This window comes from Pyrus communis, chromosome 1, assembly GCF_041283825.1.
Source record: "Pyrus communis isolate YQ-2024b chromosome 1, ASM4128382v1, whole genome shotgun sequence".
Lineage (NCBI taxonomy): Eukaryota > Viridiplantae > Streptophyta > Magnoliopsida > Rosales > Rosaceae > Pyrus > Pyrus communis.
Genome location: NC_142565.1, coordinates 24,146,127 through 24,163,443, shown reverse-complemented (window position 1 = coordinate 24,163,443; position 17,317 = coordinate 24,146,127). Strand labels below are relative to the sequence as shown.

At 39.9% G+C, this 17,317-nt stretch overlaps 1 protein-coding gene across 4 annotated transcripts; it reads left to right on the top strand.

Annotated features, from left to right (window-relative positions):
* The first annotated feature begins 690 nt into the window (after positions 1 to 690).
* On the top strand, positions 691 to 7,596 carry LOC148699407 (protein TONSOKU-like). Of its 4 annotated transcripts, none has more exons than XM_088685448.1 (18): positions 691 to 980; positions 1,337 to 2,134; positions 2,687 to 2,863; positions 2,999 to 3,090; positions 3,202 to 3,300; positions 3,437 to 3,626; positions 3,839 to 3,893; positions 4,084 to 4,203; positions 5,075 to 5,175; positions 5,328 to 5,451; positions 5,553 to 5,659; positions 5,750 to 5,861; positions 5,997 to 6,101; positions 6,197 to 6,260; positions 6,371 to 6,491; positions 6,574 to 6,747; positions 6,824 to 6,941; positions 7,098 to 7,596. In XM_088685448.1, exons 1-18 carry the CDS (start codon positions 720 to 722, stop codon positions 7,406 to 7,408), a joined length of 3,129 nt encoding a protein of 1,042 aa, XP_088541574.1. In that variant the 5' UTR covers positions 691 to 719; the 3' UTR covers positions 7,409 to 7,596. The 4 variants fall into 4 exon arrangements, with proteins under 4 accessions (XP_088541574.1, XP_088541511.1, XP_088541480.1 ...); XM_088685385.1 differs by having other exon boundaries at positions 7,023 to 7,596; XM_088685354.1 differs by having other exon boundaries at positions 693 to 980; positions 3,746 to 3,893; positions 7,023 to 7,596.
* The last annotated feature ends 9,721 nt before the right edge of the window (positions 7,597 to 17,317 follow it).

Sequence of the window (17,317 nt, the reverse complement as noted above, 5' to 3'; positions counted from 1 at the left end):
AGTCCTACTATGGAGTTTGACCACAGTACAAATACTGCATTTTATTTGCATAGTTTTTTTTTTTTTTTTTTTTTTTCCAGATTAATTTCGCAATTTTGGTTGCTAATTATTGTCGAGAAAGAAATAATTAAGCGTATATACTAACCGTAGTTATTTTGGTTAACACGTTGCGTGATTCTAAGAGGGGGTAATGGGTTGAGCAAAAACAAACTCTAATTGAAAAGGAACAAATTCCTAAAAGATGTGAAACAAAAAAAGAACAGGATTTGAAGAACGCTGGAGAGTACAAGAACAATAACTCACACACTTATGTAACGTTTGCTAATCCATAATTGGAATGGAAATAACGAGGAGACATAATCAAATTTACGTTCAAGTTGTTTAATGCATGCCATTTATATCATTGGAAGAGGAAGAGGAAGAGGCTTACTAATCCAATGTTAATTAGCCACTTGAGCGCATCCATCCACCAACAAAAATGCATGAACCATCTTCATTCCCCAACGCCCACAATTCTTAATGATGGAATTTTACACCAACTTATAATTTGAACTCTTCAGATGACAACAATAATAAACGGTTCATTAAAATTCTATTTATTGAATTTATTGGTGGTGGGAGTTGTTGATCCCTCAATCGTCACCCCATTTTATTATAAAGCGCCAAAATCCTTACCCTTCCCTCAGACACAGGAAGGAAGCAGAGACAAGAGAAGAGAAATGGCGACTCTGAGCTCTGCCAAGAAGTCGTACGAGGACGCCAAGGCAGAAGGGACCCGTCTTCAGGAGGCTCAGTGGGCTAACGTGATCGGAAACATGTTGAAGAAGAGTGGGAAGTACGCAGAGGCGCTCAAGTGGCTAAGCATCGACTACAATCTTTCCGTCAAGTACTTGTCCCAAAACCACTGCCTCCCCGCCTGTCAGTCACTCGGCGAGCTCTATCTTTGCCTTGAAGTTTTCCAACACGCTCTTCTTTTTCAGGTATACAATTTTGGCTTTTGGCTTTTCCATTTCATTCAATCTTCTTTATATATTTTCAGTTATAGAGTTGGGATTTTCCTAGTTGCTTGCGTGCTAAGAAATATGGGGAAAGAGAAATTAGAAAACCAGGAAAAGATAACTTGAGTGGATGGGTGTTAAAGATATGACGGGTCTATAAGTGCTTCTGATCATTTTGGCAATCGAGATTTAATTTTTTTCATCATTTTAGCCAATTGCCCTAATTTCTTTTCACAGTTTCTACAGAGCTTTATCAAGAAATTATTTAGCGCGGATGCTTGAATCGTGCTTTTTAGAAGAAAAGGTTGAGTTTTTTACTATTGTTATCTTTGTTCCAGAAAAAACATTTACAGCTTGCTGAGGATGCCAATGATCTTGTTGAGCAGCAAAGAGCAAATACCCAACTAGGCCGAACCTACCATGAAATGTTTTTAAGATCCGAGGATGACCACTTCTCTGTTCAGAATGCCAGAAAGTATTTCAAGGCTGCAATGAAGCTTGCACACATTATTAAGGAAAGCCCACCTACTAATAATTGTTCTTTCCTAAAAGAATACATTGACGCTCATAACAATATAGGAATGCTTGAGTTTGATCTTGATAATCTGGAAGAGGCTCGGAAAATATTGACTAAAGGATTGGAGATTTGCAATGAACGAGAGGTAGTGGAGGATGATGATGGGCGCAGCAGGCTCCATCACAATCTTGGAAATGTTTACATGAAGCTGAGGATGTGGGATAGTGCTAGAGAACACATTGATATGGACATTTTGATATGTCAAAGAATTCAACATTGTCAAGGGGAAGCAAAGGGGTACATCAATCTTGGTGAATTGCATTATCGTGTTCAGAACTATCAGGAGGCACTACGATGCTACCAAAAAGCTCTTGACCTGACAAATCTAATGGAAGGTGACGATGCTCTACTCAAGCAAATTCATCAAAATATTGAAACTGTTAAAAAAGCCACTGAAGTAATGAACGAGTTGCAAAAAGAAGAGCAGAATCTCAAAATGCTAACAGGAGACAAAGAAGATGCAAGAGGCAGACCATGTGAGAGGCATTGTCTGCTGCAGATAATTGCCTCTCTTGACTGTCTCATTGAGAAATCAAGGACGACCCTTGCCTGGGCGAAGGTACATATTTTGCAAATATTTTCTCCGCCTTCCTACAATTTTGAAATGCTTCATTGCTCTTATATGAAACAGTCCTGCATGGTGTTTGTACTTCTGATTTTCTATGCATAAAAGTTGCTAGAAAAGAGAAGACTATCAAAATTAGTTTGTGAAACATAGATTAGAGTGTCTTCTTTATTCCTAACCTTGTTTCCATTAGAGTAACTATGTTAGGACACAAGGTTCAAGAGTGTGATTCATCATGGTAAAATGTTACTTGAGTGATTTAAAAAAACAGAAGCGAGACAATTCAATGGGTAAACCTCGATGATCTGAGGGCTCTATTCATCTCTATTATATATGAGTACATTGCTTGATTTACAAGGATATGGAAGATGCACGAATATTACATTTAAGGCAAATAGAATCCCGAAGATATTCCTACAATTAATTAAATAGAAAAATCAAGTGATAACCAATTAGCTACAAACTTGGTTGGCCGATTTATTCTTCACAGTTATTCTTCACATAATTAAACTTTGTTCCTGCCTTTATTGTGAGTTCATTTTTCAGCTCTGTGAGTTTGCAAGCATGAAGAAGATAATAGCAAGTGAACTTGACAACAAGCAAATGCTCATTGATTCATTTTTGGTTATTGGAGAATCATACGAGAACTTAAGAGAATTCGACAAAGCCCTGGACTGGTATACGAGGAGTTGGAAAGAGTACCAATTCATTGGTGACTTTGAGGTGAGTTACATTTTCCTTAGGATCATACAACGTGCTTTGTGTTTTGTTGTATTAACAAAGAATAAGCATACATAGAATTAATAAAAATGCTTTTATAATTTCTTAGTGTGAATTAACATAATTGCTAATTCTCAGGGGCAAGCATTAGCGAATATTAATATAGGTAATGTTCTAGACCACACTGACAACTGGCAAGGAGCGTTAGACGCATTCAAAGAAAGCTACAAGTATGGTTTTTCTAGTCGACATTTTCACGAATATTGTAACTATTTAATTTGATAATTTTTGTTACTTGAAATAAGAGGGCCTTTTTTAACTCATTTTGTATTGAATTGCAGGCTTGCTGTAAGGGCTAACCTTCCTTTTGTACAGCTTACTGCTCTAGAGAATATTCACTACAGCTACATGATCAGATTTGACAAAGCTGAAGAGGCCAGGTAATCTGATTGATGCATGCCTTTTAACATATATACTAAAGTGGAATTCCATAGAAAACTAAATGCAAAATGGTTAATACTCATTTTCTATAATGTGTTAGTATGTATTACTATTAACGAAAGTACCTCTATGTAGGAGAGTGAAGCTTCTAGCTGAGGAATTGAAACAGCAAAGAAATAAAGAGCTTCATACAGAAAATGTGCCAGAAGATTTGTGTTCCAGTTCTAACAGTCCTTCTAAATGTGCTATCCTTGTCTCTGAAAATATAGTGCATAGGAATGCTGCTTCCCGTCCTATTTTTCTTTCTTCTGCTGATAAACACAATGTGAGTGCTACTCAATTTAGTTGAAAGCAAATGGTTCTATTTGATTATGCTTCCTTCGTCTTCTTGTCACTATTATAGTCGTATCATTTACTTGTGGTTTTTTTTTTTTGTGCTAATAGAGACTGTGTCAAGTTGTTTCATTTAAGATTGACAAAGATGTAATACATTACCCAATGAAGGCTACTGCTAAGTTAAGCATTGAATCTATGAAGGTTGAACTAGCATGCTTATATTACTTGGGACTTCCTGTGGAAAGAAGATCAGACGGTACGACATTTGTTGAATTTGGCATGTTCTAGTTTCTAGTAGTTATAGCCTAGATGTTGGTCTCTTTTTCACAGCCAGACATTACTATTCTAACTCAAGTAATATTTTTCTCCATTGCAATGTGAAAAACAGTAGATCCTTCAAAACAAGTGCTTAATCATACTGATACTTCTCTTGTGCATATTCTCAGGAATTCTTCCAATAATTAAGGACATAAAGCTTGGTGGACGAGTTATCGAATCCCTGGAAACACTTGAAGCAACGGTTTCAGAGCACATGGGACAAGTCTTGTTTGATGCTTGCATTGGGGGTATGCATTGGAATAGTTTCAAGTTTATTTCATTATATTGTGATACAATCATAGATTTGGTTCATGATTTTCCTTCATACATGCCATGCCGCCGTAAGACCTACCCAGTTTGCATTACCCAGGTAGTATATCCTGGCAGGTTTAAATGAACATGCAATCAGGTTAAATTCTAGACATCGAAGCGATTAGTTGAAATAAATTGTAGCTATGTTTTTCTGTAGACCACCAAGACACAGTCAGCATTACAAATTGGCCTAATAAGTAGGATTTAACTGAGCTAACCAATGAACAATATAGCTAAGCAACGAAGCCAATTATTCAATCAAATTCAATCCAACCTATTTATTAATTATATTGGATCCATTTCAAAAAAAGTACAATCTAGACCAAATGTCGTTTATAGGCCTCTTTGGGACGACGCGGTCACTGTCACTTTATGTTTTAGCTTCAGTCTTGTGCCTAAGGTCCCGTTCGACAACTATATCCTTTTTAAATTTTAGTATTCACTTTTTGTTTTTCAAGTATGGGGAAAGTATATGAAGGGAGGGGTGAAGAAGGGTGGTGAGAAGAATGGGAAGAAATAAAGATGAATGAATCAAATCAAAATCTAGAATGTGTAAACAACTTAACATAGCTTTGTTTTGGTTTTTAGTTTTCATGTATTTTTACCTTCCCTCATACATTTCTTCTACCCCTTTGTCACATCCCTCGCTCTTCTATGTCTCTCATTGTCTCATTTATTTCCCTTTTATTTTTAACAAAAAAAACTAAAAACAAAGGTTATTGGGTCCTAAGATTCTCAATAATATGAAAATCATCCAATTCTTTTTTTCTTTTGGTTATGTTCATGGTTTACATGTTACCATCACAGGATGGAATCAGAAGCGCTTGATAAAACTATACACCGATTGCTGCAACACGTTATGTGAGACGCCTAATATGAAAGTGCTTATGAAACTATATGATTGGGAGGTAAGTCCAGAGGCAAGTGTATTAAGGAAAAAAATTGACATCCTTGTTATGTCTTTCACAACCTACGATGTGATGCTTAGCAGATACATCGTATGGTAAGACGCTTGAAGGCGTTATTTATACTTGGCGGTTTTTTTTTTGTTGTCTACTAGATGACAGATGGTGACGTTGCTGCTTCTGGATGTGGTTTGCAAGATTTTTCAATAACTCCATTGTTGAATGCCTTAGATGCCTATAAAGAAATTGCAACGCTGGACCTTTCTCACAATTTGTTAGGTATTAGAAAATGAAAGCTCTTCTCTTTACTTCTTCATGCATTCATTACAACGTCGAATATTTGTTGAGTATTTGCAGCTTATTTGCTATTATCCCTTTAGGAAATAGTACGATGGAGAAGCTTCAGAAAGTAGTATCAGGCTATACAGCTTGTGGGTTAGGGTTGGATGTACACTGCAACCTATTTGGTCCAACTGCTTTGCTCAAGGTTTGCAAGCAACTTTGGATCAAATTTCATATTAAATTTGAAGAATTCAAACCACATGTTTCTCCTAATTATTGATACCACTTTATTCAGATTTGTGAATGCCCTGTGCTCGTTGCTCGATTGGAAGTGCTAAATATATCCGAGAACCCTCTCACTGATGCATGCGCATCTTATCTTTTAGATGTCTTGGAAAAGTGCAAGGGTGAAGTGCTTTTCTTGTAGCTCAGTTGATTTCAACTTTGGTTTCTGTTCCTTATCAATTGTTCTTAGTATTATGTTTTCATTTTGGAAATTTTCTTTTCATATTGCTACTGTTCCGGTGGTCTCTTCTTTGCAGTCCTTTACAGCTTGAGTATGGAGCGCTGCTGTATCACATCTAGAACAATTCTTATGGTTGCTGATGCATTGGACGCTGGATCTCCACTTGACCGACTTTGTATAGGTATATCGTTTGACTCATATGATATTTGTAAATCTAGATTATTCTTTGGACTCTTTATTTCATATTAGGTTGTCTCACTTCCTCTTCTTTCACAGGGTACAATGACATTGATGAAAATGCCCTTGCTAGCTTACTTGTCAAGCTTGGCTCTCTGAAAAGGTTTAGATTGACTCGAAACCATTTTATGTCCTTGTTTCTGCATGAATAGGTTACAGAAACATACTCAAATTGATGTAACTATATTATTTGCCTTTGCTATCTTATCGTAGATTTTCAAGTTTGAATCTGAACGGTTTGAAGCTAAACAAGCGTGCAGTTGATAGCCTTTGCGACCTTGCTTCGACCTTGCCCTTGTTCGGACTAATGCTTCGGGAAACTGGTATTGGAATGGTGAGTGGAACATTTGGAATTTGAAAGCCACGAGGCATATCTCCCCCGTTGCTATCCTCTCAGTTTCGTTTATTTATTGCAGGATGGAGCGTCATTAGTAACCAATTCATTGTTCATCAGGACTAACGAGATTTTCAAACTTGACTTATCGTATTGTGGACTGACGTCTAATTTTGCTCTGAAACTTAGCACTAATTCTTGTATGATTTGTGGCATTTACGAGCTGAACCTTTCAGGAAATCCTATTAAGGAAGAGGTATGTTGTATTCTGTTGCTAACATCCTACCTAGAACAATGATCAATTGTCGACTCAACTATGAACATGAACACAGGGTAGCAATGCGTTATCGTCGATGCTTTTGAATTCTAAATGTTGTCTGCGAGTTTTGGTCCTTGAGAAGTGCGAGCTTGGAGTTGCCGGGTTTCTTCAAATAATCCAGGCAGTGTCAGGTTCCCACACTAATCCTCTTCACTTTCAGTTGTCAATACCATTACTAGTCCAATGAAAATCAAGTTACGAATTGTTGTTAGGTTCCCTCACTAATTCTTATTTAGAGGAGCTCAATCTCGCTGATAATGTCAAATCTCTTCATGTTGCTGATCAAGTTGGGCTTGACGATGGCTGCAAAACCACATGCCAAGGAGAATTCTCGTTCATTCAAAAGGTTTCAACTGCCATTTGCAGGGCAACGGATTTGCGATTTCTGGACCTTAGCAAAAATGGTTTTTCCAAACAAAGTGCAGAGGTATTTTATTCCGCGTGGTCGAGATCAAGACCGAGTGACAGTTCCTTGTATGGTTCACGTGGTTGGCATATGGAGGAGGAGACCATCCATTTGTTTTTGGAGGGTATCAAGTGCTGTGTGAAACCTTGCTGCAAAACGAACAGCTTTTCTTGCTCTGCTTATCGCCAGTGAGGGAAAACATAAGCATTTTTGCTGAAGCAGGACTCGTTTTCTTTCACAGTTATATTCTGTTTTGTTGGTCTTTTGATTTTGGAGGAGAGGGAATCGAACTTGGAAACAACATTATACCCAGTATACCTTCTTGGTTATATATAAACAATTTAAGCACTTCAATCACCAAATTTATACGTATTTTGACAGAGTACTACTGTTTATGCTATGTTATGAGAATTAACCGCTCAATGTCCGAGTGTTTGATAAACTTTTGTATAAAATTGGTGTGACTATTTTCCATATGATTAAAAACACAAGTATTATTCAAGACAAATATGTGAGGGCCAAGTGCAAAGCTTTTGGGTAAGTGCCAAAAACAAAAGGAAAAGCAAATATTTTTAATTTCTACGGAATCAAAGAATTTACTGTATCATTAAAGACACAAGTATTTTTTAAGATAGACTTGTGAGGATTGCTATCTAAAGGTAGCCTTCAAGTTTTTTTCTCTCCTCCGTGAGAGTTGTCCTCTCCGTCTTTGTGAGAGCATTTACTTCCCATCCTACCTTATCTAACCACCACCTCTGATTTGGCTTTATTTCCTAGGAACATTCCCACAAAAGCCCCCGACTTGCGCAAAGCATCAAACAAAATTTTTTAGAGTTATTAGCCTATCTAGCTCAACAACCCTAATTAAATTCCATATTTACTCTAGTATAGTTCGAACTGGGTAGCTGTGGGCGGAGAACTTATGGAGATTACTCAATCTCAACCCCTTTGGCATTTATTATCTGGGATGGGACAACCAACCACCCAAATCCTAGAAGTTATGACAAGATCTGGAGCCAGAGGTATTACGGTACAAGAAAGCAACAATCACAAATTCCTATTGCTTTCCTGTGTATTATGATTTGGGCTTTTTGCAGGAGGAGTTTATCGGAGGAACAAGAATGAAATCCGGAACACGGATCTACTTTCGAAGTTAACACCCAAAGAGTGCTTCCAACCAGGAGATTATTCAGACCATGGCCCAGAAGGAGTATCATGGCTCAACAAAATGTGAATGAATCGGCGGTCCAACTAGAAAGGGCGATGGAACTCACAAGTATGGAGCATGGAATCAAAATGATCGGGACAGTGCTGATAGACCAACCACTCAATAAGTGAAGGGTTATCCTAAGGAGTGCTTGGAAGGATTTGGGAGAAATATAGGTCAACTGGGTAAAGGACAACACTTATATTATCATTGTCAAAGATGAAGAGGCTGCATCACAGATTCTAAGTCAGGTTCCTTGGGCAGTGATGAAGAAAAACCTCTCGGTAAAACCGTGGCCTTCAAACAGTTTCTTCGGCAACGGTTTTTTCCAAGCAAGATGCAAGAGGGGACGAGCGTGTCTCAGCACTTAGACAAGATGGAGAAGATTTAAAAAGAATTTGTAGTAGTGAAAGTCAAAATGACTGATCGTGATCAGTGATCGGGAAGTCTGCTGAAGTCATTTGAGTTTTTGACAACCACTCTCTCCTGCGAAACTCCTCCTTTAACTATGATTGATCTGACCATTTTCTTTAGGCAGAAGCTAAAAAGAGATTTGAACAGCAGTCTTAAAAGACTAATGCTGCACAAAAGAATATGTTTAAAAAGAAGAGAAAGCACAGAGTGCAGAAAGACCTAAAAAAAATTGTCTCTGCAGGAGGTCCAAACTCAACTAGTCCCATTCTGGGTGCAGATGAAAGGCATTCTGTTAAACCTGAGTACCGTAAACAATGTGAAAAAACTTGCAGCTGCAGCAGACGACTTTCTAGATCTGGAGGACATAGCTCTAGCCAGAGGTTTTCTTTTAGTACGAATTTTGGTCAACACCATCAAACCCTTAGCGACAGGATGTTGGCTTGCTAGGGTTGGTGACCGTGACTTGTGGGAGAATTGGTCATGGAGTCAATGAATGCACCTTTGAGCAAAGCCAGGGTGAAGCAGTAGGATATGGGGAATGGACAAGAACAAAATGGTGTGCGATGTGCCGGAACCCAACATTATGCCACCAATAAACCTGGCAGGACGATGGCAAGAGGGGATGTGCCGTGTCAAATGTCCGATAAGTACAGGAGGGTGTGAGCCCCACATGCGAGGAGGCGAGCATGGGGATGGGCCATATGGGGGTAGGGAACATCAAAGTGAATTGCTAAGTACGAGGAAGGTGTCAGAAGGATGCTTTAAGGGCATCAGTCATTATGAGGACAGACAGTCCCCACCAAGGAAAGATAGCTACTCAACACTGCCTGGTCAACATCAACTAATCATAGGGAATAGTTTATTTGGAGGACACGCTTGGCAATTTGTTGGGCTTTCAAATGGAACCCAGCATGGGCCCACGAATGGAACCCACAATCGAGGGATTCGGATTGAAGAGATAGCAGACAATGGGCCTCTGTGTAGGAAGGTTGGGATGGCTTTGAGAGTGAGCCCAAACTCTCAAAATCCTGGCACTATATGTAACTTTTTGCCTCCTTCGGCCCATGGCCAAACTAGTTTGGGAATTGAGCAACCACGTGAAGACCATAACATCACTGGACTCTTTGGGTCGATCGAGTTAAAAAGACTAGCTGAGATATCTAAATTAAGTGGAAGTTAACCAACCAGGAAATGTATAAGAAAGGGGAAGACTAGCATGTCCAGTGGAAGAGGAAGATGATGCAAAAATAGACCTGGGAACTTGGCCACTAGAGGACTCAATTTAGTTGGGGATACAAGACTCTTTACAAATGACAACTTACAAGATGTTCCAATAGTTCTGGAGAATAATTACTCCGCCCACTTGGATGATTTACATAACTCAGAAGGGGCATTATTCGGACGGAAAGGGAAGACTCAAAGCATGGCGGTGGCAGCTGGCTTGAAGCAGCCGCAGAGTCTTCATGATTTACCTAGTTTGGAACGGCCATTGGCTGGGGTCGGACACAGTGGTTCGAGCTCTTTATGGGCTCATAAGAAAGTACAGACCCTTTGTGATTTTTCTTTCTGAAACAAAAATGAAAGATCACATAATCAATGGTGTGAGAAGACGAATGGGATATGGAAGCGGTTTTAATGTCCCCCCGATTAGTGCTGGTGGCTTAAGCTTATGGTGGGATGATACGTGGGAAATTGGGATACTCCTTTCCTCCAAGAATTTCATTCATACGAAGATGCGGACAAATGGACTAAACGAGTGGTTTTTGGCGTTGTGGATTTATGGCCAAAAAAAGACTGGAGTAGCTGAGCGGAAAAGAAGAGTTTGAAAAAGTAGTGACTCTTTCAACACAAGAAGTTGTAAAGAGTATTAAATTTATTAGTCTTTGATTAACAAACTATGGAAAGGGAAAGTGACAGCATAGCCCTAACCTCTTGTTTAATAGCTTTTTTCAGTAGTGCTCAACACTAAAGGGTTTCTTTCGCTTCTTTTTTCAAAGTGCACTGAACTGGCAAAGAGAATAAATGTAGGCAGCGGGTGTACTCGAGCTCAGTAAGCCAATAAAGAAGGTAGGTGGGCTCAGAGCATAAGTCTATGTAACGCTAGGAGCATAACTCTAACCCGTATAGATCAGAAAATGATAGTTTATGGAGTTGGATAATGGGGACCCTCTAACCTTCGAACAGGCCGTGGTTTTGTGGTGGGACTCATAATGAATTCTTGTGAGACTTTGAAAAGGATGGAGGTAGTCAAGGATCTCAGCACCGCCCATGATACTTGCACGAGTTCATGGCATGAATGGAGCTGAATGATTTGGGCTTTTACGGCCATTGATTTACATGGCGGAGGACCTGCAATAATTGTCTTGTTCAGGAACGCCTCGATAGAGGCATGGTAAATGGTTCTTGGCAATCCAAATGACCTAATACATCTGTCACCCATGCCACCGTTAAAGCCTCTAATCATTGTCCATTCGTGATCAACACTGATATTGTGAGTGCTAAATGCAAAAGACCGTTCCATTTCAAGGCGTCTGGGTCAGAGAAGAAGGTTGTAGAGAGGTGGTGGAGAAAAGTTGGAATTCACAGTTTGTGGGGGATTGGGCAGTCAAATGGAGAAGAAAGCTGGATATGACAAGAAATAATTTAAAGCAATGGAGCAAGGAAAAGTTCCATGGGAGGAGGCCTTTGATCAATAATTTAACGGAGCAGCTCGAGTCTCTCCAAATGGATTGGAAGACTAACGTGGATCAAATCAAAGACATCATGACTCGGATTCATAGGCTTGAGGAACACGAGGAACTTTATTGGCATCAACGATCCTGTATCTGCTGGCTCCAGACTGGAGACTCAAATTAAGCATTTTTCCATCAGTCTACTATCCAACGGAGAAGAACTAACACCATTAGTAGAATCCGTAACAATCTTGGCACATGGGTAGAGGATCTTAGTGGTGTTCGTTGTACAATTAAGAGCCACTTCAAGGAACTTTTCACTACGGTGGGGAGTAGAGACTAGGGAAACCTGCTATAGTGCATTCAACCAGTGGTCATGGCTGAAATGAAGGAGGCTCTGCTTATGCCGATTCTTGATCATGAAATTAAAGCCGCTGTGTTTGAAATGGATGGATCAAAATCCCTAGGCCCGAACAACTTCCAAGGTACCTTCTACCAATCTTTTTGGGACATAACCTGTTCGGATGTAAATGAGCTAGCTAGGGAGTGTTTGAGCAGGGGAAGTTACCCCCGGAGCCTTAATTCGACAAACATCATCCTGATCCCAAAGATCCCAAACCCAGAAGTGGTAAACCAGTTCCGCCCCATAAACCTCTGTATTTATTCGTACAAGGTTTTGTCTAAGATTTTGGCCAACCGTGTTAAGCCGTTCCTTCCGTCTATCATTTCTCCAAGTCAGAATACATTTGTGGCAGGCCGCAAATTCAAGATAATATTGTTATCGCCCACGAAATCTTCCACTTCCTTAAATTTCGGAAGACGAAGATGAAATTCGAACTGGGCATTAAACTGGACATGAGCAATGCGTATGATTGTGTCGAATGGGACTTCCTAGAAGTGGATGCTAAAAATGGGCTTTGCCCGGGATTGGGTCACCCTTGTTATGCAATGTGTATCTACTGTCAATTTTTTGGTTCTTGTCAGTAGGAGCTCAGAAAAGAGCTTTCGCCCATCTAGGGGCCTTCGCCATGGGGATCCCTTTTCTCCCTATCTCTTTTTGTTTGTAAGTGAAGTTTTGTCTTGCCTCTTCTAGCGTGCGACTGACATGGGATTTTTGGAAGGAATTCAGATCGGTGCTAATGGTCCTCATCTCACTCATTTGCTCTTTATGAGAACACTGCCAACCTTCTTAAGGCCTTCTGTCATGCTTCAGGTCAAGAGATCAGTCTACAAAAGTTTGTGGTCTACTTCAGTGCCAACACACCAGCGGATCTTTGGGTGGAGTTATGCTCAGTCTTGGATATGCCTATGGTAGAGGACCCTGGAACCTATCTTGGCATTTCGGCTGTGTGGGGGAAGACGAAGAACGCGACTCTATCATATGTGAAGGAATGTGTCTTAGAAAGATCCAAGGATGGAAGCATAAGTTCTTGTCCTAAGCCGGCAGAGAAATTCTTATCAAGGCAGTCGCCAAAGCGGTTCCTACTTATCCATGTTTTCCGCCTTCTGAACCGGTTGTGCAAGGATATTAATGCGGTGGTTGCTAAATTTTGGTAGGCTAATTCGGATCAAGCTCGTGGGATGCATTGGATAAACTTGGATGATATGGGCCTTGCTAAGGACGACGGGGGAATGGGGTTTCGAAATATTAAAGATTTTAATCTCGCTCTCATTGCCAAGCAATGTTGGCGTTTGATTCATGAACCGGACTCCCTTTGGGCTTGAGTCCTCAAGGATAGGTATTTCCCCAACTCTTCTTTCCTCGAGGCCCAAAAGAATGGGTGTGCTTCTTGGATTTGGTCTAGCCTGCTGGGTGGTAGAGAGTTGATTAATAGTGGTGCCCACTGGCAGATTATTAATGGCTATCAGGTGAGACTTTGGCAGGATAAATAAGTCCCTGGCATTCCCAATGGGCATTTTTCAATTGAGTTTGGCGAGGGGACTAACCCAGACCAAACTATAAGTTCGATAATTGATCCTGATTTGAAGGAATGGAAGTTAGACTCCATCTCTAATCTTATCAAGGTGGACGTGGATGCTGCCATTTCCGTTGTCACCATCGGGGATCATATTAACCCTGACAAATTAATTTGGCCTGTGGACAAGAAAGGCAAGTACTCTATCAAATCCAGCTATAGGTGGGTTCATTCCGAAGCGAATAGGCATCGGCCACTGAGGCCCTCCTCGTCTCGCATTATCCACTCGACTCACCTCCAAAGGTTCGAAACTTTATGTGGTGTGGGATTCGGGGAGCCCTAGCAACCAAAGAGAAACTATTCAAGCGCTGGTGTGCCACCTCCTCCTCTTTTGCCATTCGGTTGAGGTGTGGTTTGGGGGTCCACTTACTCTTAGAATCAACCGGGTTTCCATCTCCTCCCTGGACAATTGGATTCTTATGCTAAATCAGTCGGACTTTGGGAACACTCAAAACAAGGCGAGGGTTCTCTCTCTGGTCGTATTCACGTGCTGGCATATTTGGAAGTTTCAGTGTTCTGCTGTTTTTTATCATCGTCGCCCTACCCTGGTGTCCACTATTATGGCAGTGAACTGTGCCTATGATTCCTTTGTCCTTGCAAGGGGTGCTGTCGACACGTAGGTCACCACCACCTCTCCCGTTGTCCCTAGGCCTATCCTTTGGTCACCTATGCCCCCCCTATTTGTTAAGGTTAATGTAGATGCCTCTTGGAAGCTTGGGAATCCTCGTGGGTATGCGGGTTTGGTGGTCAAAGACCAACACCACAGTTGCATGGATGTGGTCAGACTCTAGGTTGTCGCTTCTAGTGCTCTTATGGCTGAGGCTATTGCAATCTGAGAGGGGTGTGTCCTTGCGAAGAGGAGAAATTTCTCCCATATCATCGTGGAATCAAATTCTAAGCAGGTGATCTAGTCCCTAATTAACTGCTTGGAGTGTAGTAATTGGGAAATCCACCTATTTTATGCAAAGTCATAAATATAGGGCGGAGCTTCGAGGCTTGCACCTGGTCTTGGATTCCAAGATCAACAAACTCAGTGGTGGACTTTGTGGTGTTGCATAACTTGGCGGGGATGTGAAATTTTGTGTGGATCAAAAGACCTCCATCCTCGCTGGTGGGAATTCTGAACAAGGATGGCCTCCCTTGTACTCTGTAGCTCGGTTTTTTTAGTGCAAGTTTAGGCTTGACGTTCTAGCCTGTGGTGGTAGCATCTTTGTAATCTTTATGCCTTCCTTTCTTTACTATTGTTTCTTTCAATGTTTGCCTTTGGCGTTCGTGTTCTTTTTTGGCTTCTAGCCCTGGTAATGTATTTCCAGTTTCTCGAAAAAAAAAAAAATTATTACCAAAATTATTATCAAAAGACTAAAGCCTCTGCTGGATCTTTGTATCTTAAGTAACCAAGGTGCCTTTGCTTCGGGGTGTTCAATCCAAGATAACATCTTAATTACACATGAAATGTTTTTGAGCTTTAAAGGTAAGAAAAGTTCTGCTGGTGCTAATGAAATTAAATTGGATCTTGAAAAAGGCTATGATTTTCTTAATTGGGATTTTATTAGATTTGTTCTTTTGAAATTTGGCTTTGTAGAGAAATGGGTTAACTTGATTATGGAATGTATAACCTCTACGTCATTTTCAGTTCTAATAAATGATACTACGCATGGGTATTTTTATCCAAAACATGGAATTAGACAGGGCGATCCTCTATCCCTTACATTTTCATCCTTGCATAGAACCTTTACTTACACACTGTAACAATTTAACTTTAATCCCTAAGTTGCACATTGGCATCCTCTCTTCTCCTAGGGGTTTTTGTGTGGCTAACCTGGTTTTTGCAAATGATTGTCTTCTATTTGCTAGGGCTACTACTAGGGGCACCCATAAGGTCCTTGATTTGTTAACGCTGTTTGTATCGGCTTCAGGACAACAAGTAAATTTTCGCAAATCTTCTATAAGTAACATAAGTAATCAAACTATAAATGATATTGTTACCATTCTAAACATACAACACAAAACAACCATTGGTACATACCTAGGCATTAATAATATAGTGTTTTGGAAGGACCCTATAAATGAACTGGAATTAATTAAAAGAGTAAAACAGAAACTAGCAGGCTGGAAAGCAAATACTTTGTCAAAAGCGGGTAGGCTAACCCTAATCAAATCCAACAACTCTAGTATGCCTAATCATGTAATGTCTTACTTCAAATGCCTTGATAGACTACCAAAAAAAACTAAATAAGGAATGCATAAATTTCTTTTGGGGTGGTGAGAAAAATGTAAACCTAATTGGTTGGAGTAAGGTTTGCAAGGCCAAGGATCGGGGTGGTTTAGGGATTAGGAGGGTTGACCACGTCAACAATGCTTGCCTTCCTAAACTTGTGTGGAAAGTTCTAAAAGAGGAGGACAATATGGGTAAAAATTGTTAAAAATAAGTATCTTAGAAATGAAAGCTTCTTAATTGCAAGATTAAGCAAAACCATTCTCTTGCTTAGAAAGGTATTTTAAAAGTAGAGATATTATTCGCAATGGTATCAGATGGATTGTGGGCAATGGCGAGGATATCCTCTTTTGGACCCATCACTGGGTTTTCCTTATTCTTTTTTTTTCAGCTCATCCCGAAAACCAATCATGGAAACTTAAATTGGAATTTAAAAGTGAGTAAGTTTATTGAGAATAATTGCTGGAACAGAGACGTTCATCAACAAGTGGTAGACAATGACATCATTAGAAAGACATGTATGATTACTATTCCAGGTATAATAAGGAGGATTTTTTTTTTTTTTTGTTTTATTTTTTTTTTTTTTTTTTTTTTTTGTGTGTGTGTGGGAGCACACTTCAAATGGGGCTTTTTCTATTAAATCCGCCATGTGGATCCAAGATAATGATAACTAAGATATAAATAGAAGCACACTCCTAAAAAGGATGTGGAGGTTAAAGGTTCCTCCAAAAGTTAAAATCTTTGCTTGGCTATTTATTTTGGAGATATTGCATACTAGGATGAGATTAAGTAGACATATTCAAAGCATTAATACCAGTTGTCCTATTTGTAATGAGGCTGAGGAAAGCAAGAATCATCTGTTTCTTAATTGCCATCATGCTTCTCGAACGTGGAATGTATCCTAGTTAAGTCCTTGGAAGAATAACAATCATCATGTTAATAATGTTATCGACTGATTGGAGAACCTAAACTCTAATGATGAGAATGAGTTAAGTGAATTGAGTAAGGCAATCTTAATTTGTTGGCAATTATAGCAAGACCGAAATAACAAGGTTTTTAATAGTATTGATCCAAATGTTGTGGCATCAAAAGTTGATAATGCTTATTCCTTCGCAAATTACATTCCGGACAAGACGAGGGCTCCAAATCAGAATCATATTATTAAGTGGACCCCTCCTCCTCCGGATGTAATTAAGTTAAATTTTGATGGTTCTACTTCTGCAAGCAGGGGTGCCGCGACTTTTGTTTTGCGGAACCATGAGGGGCTTCCTATCGAGGCTGGAGCTTTGAGTCTTGGTGAAGCCACTATCACTGTGGCTGAAGCTACTGCTTTAAAGGAGGGGTTGTTGCTTGCCAAGAGAAAGGGTGTCCAAAGATTAATGGTTGAGGGGCTCTTTACTTGTCATTCAACTTGCGGGTGGAGAGTGGATGCCCTCTTGGCATATCCATCAGATCATTAGTGATATCTATGGGCTTGCGACAAAATTTGTTGAGATTTCTTGGCATCATATTTTTAGAGAGGCAAACTTTGTTGCTATACTCTTGCTCATGTTGGCCTTTCTCTTGTTAACCCTCATTTCATAGATTACTGTTTGCCCCCTAAGGCTGTGACTGCCC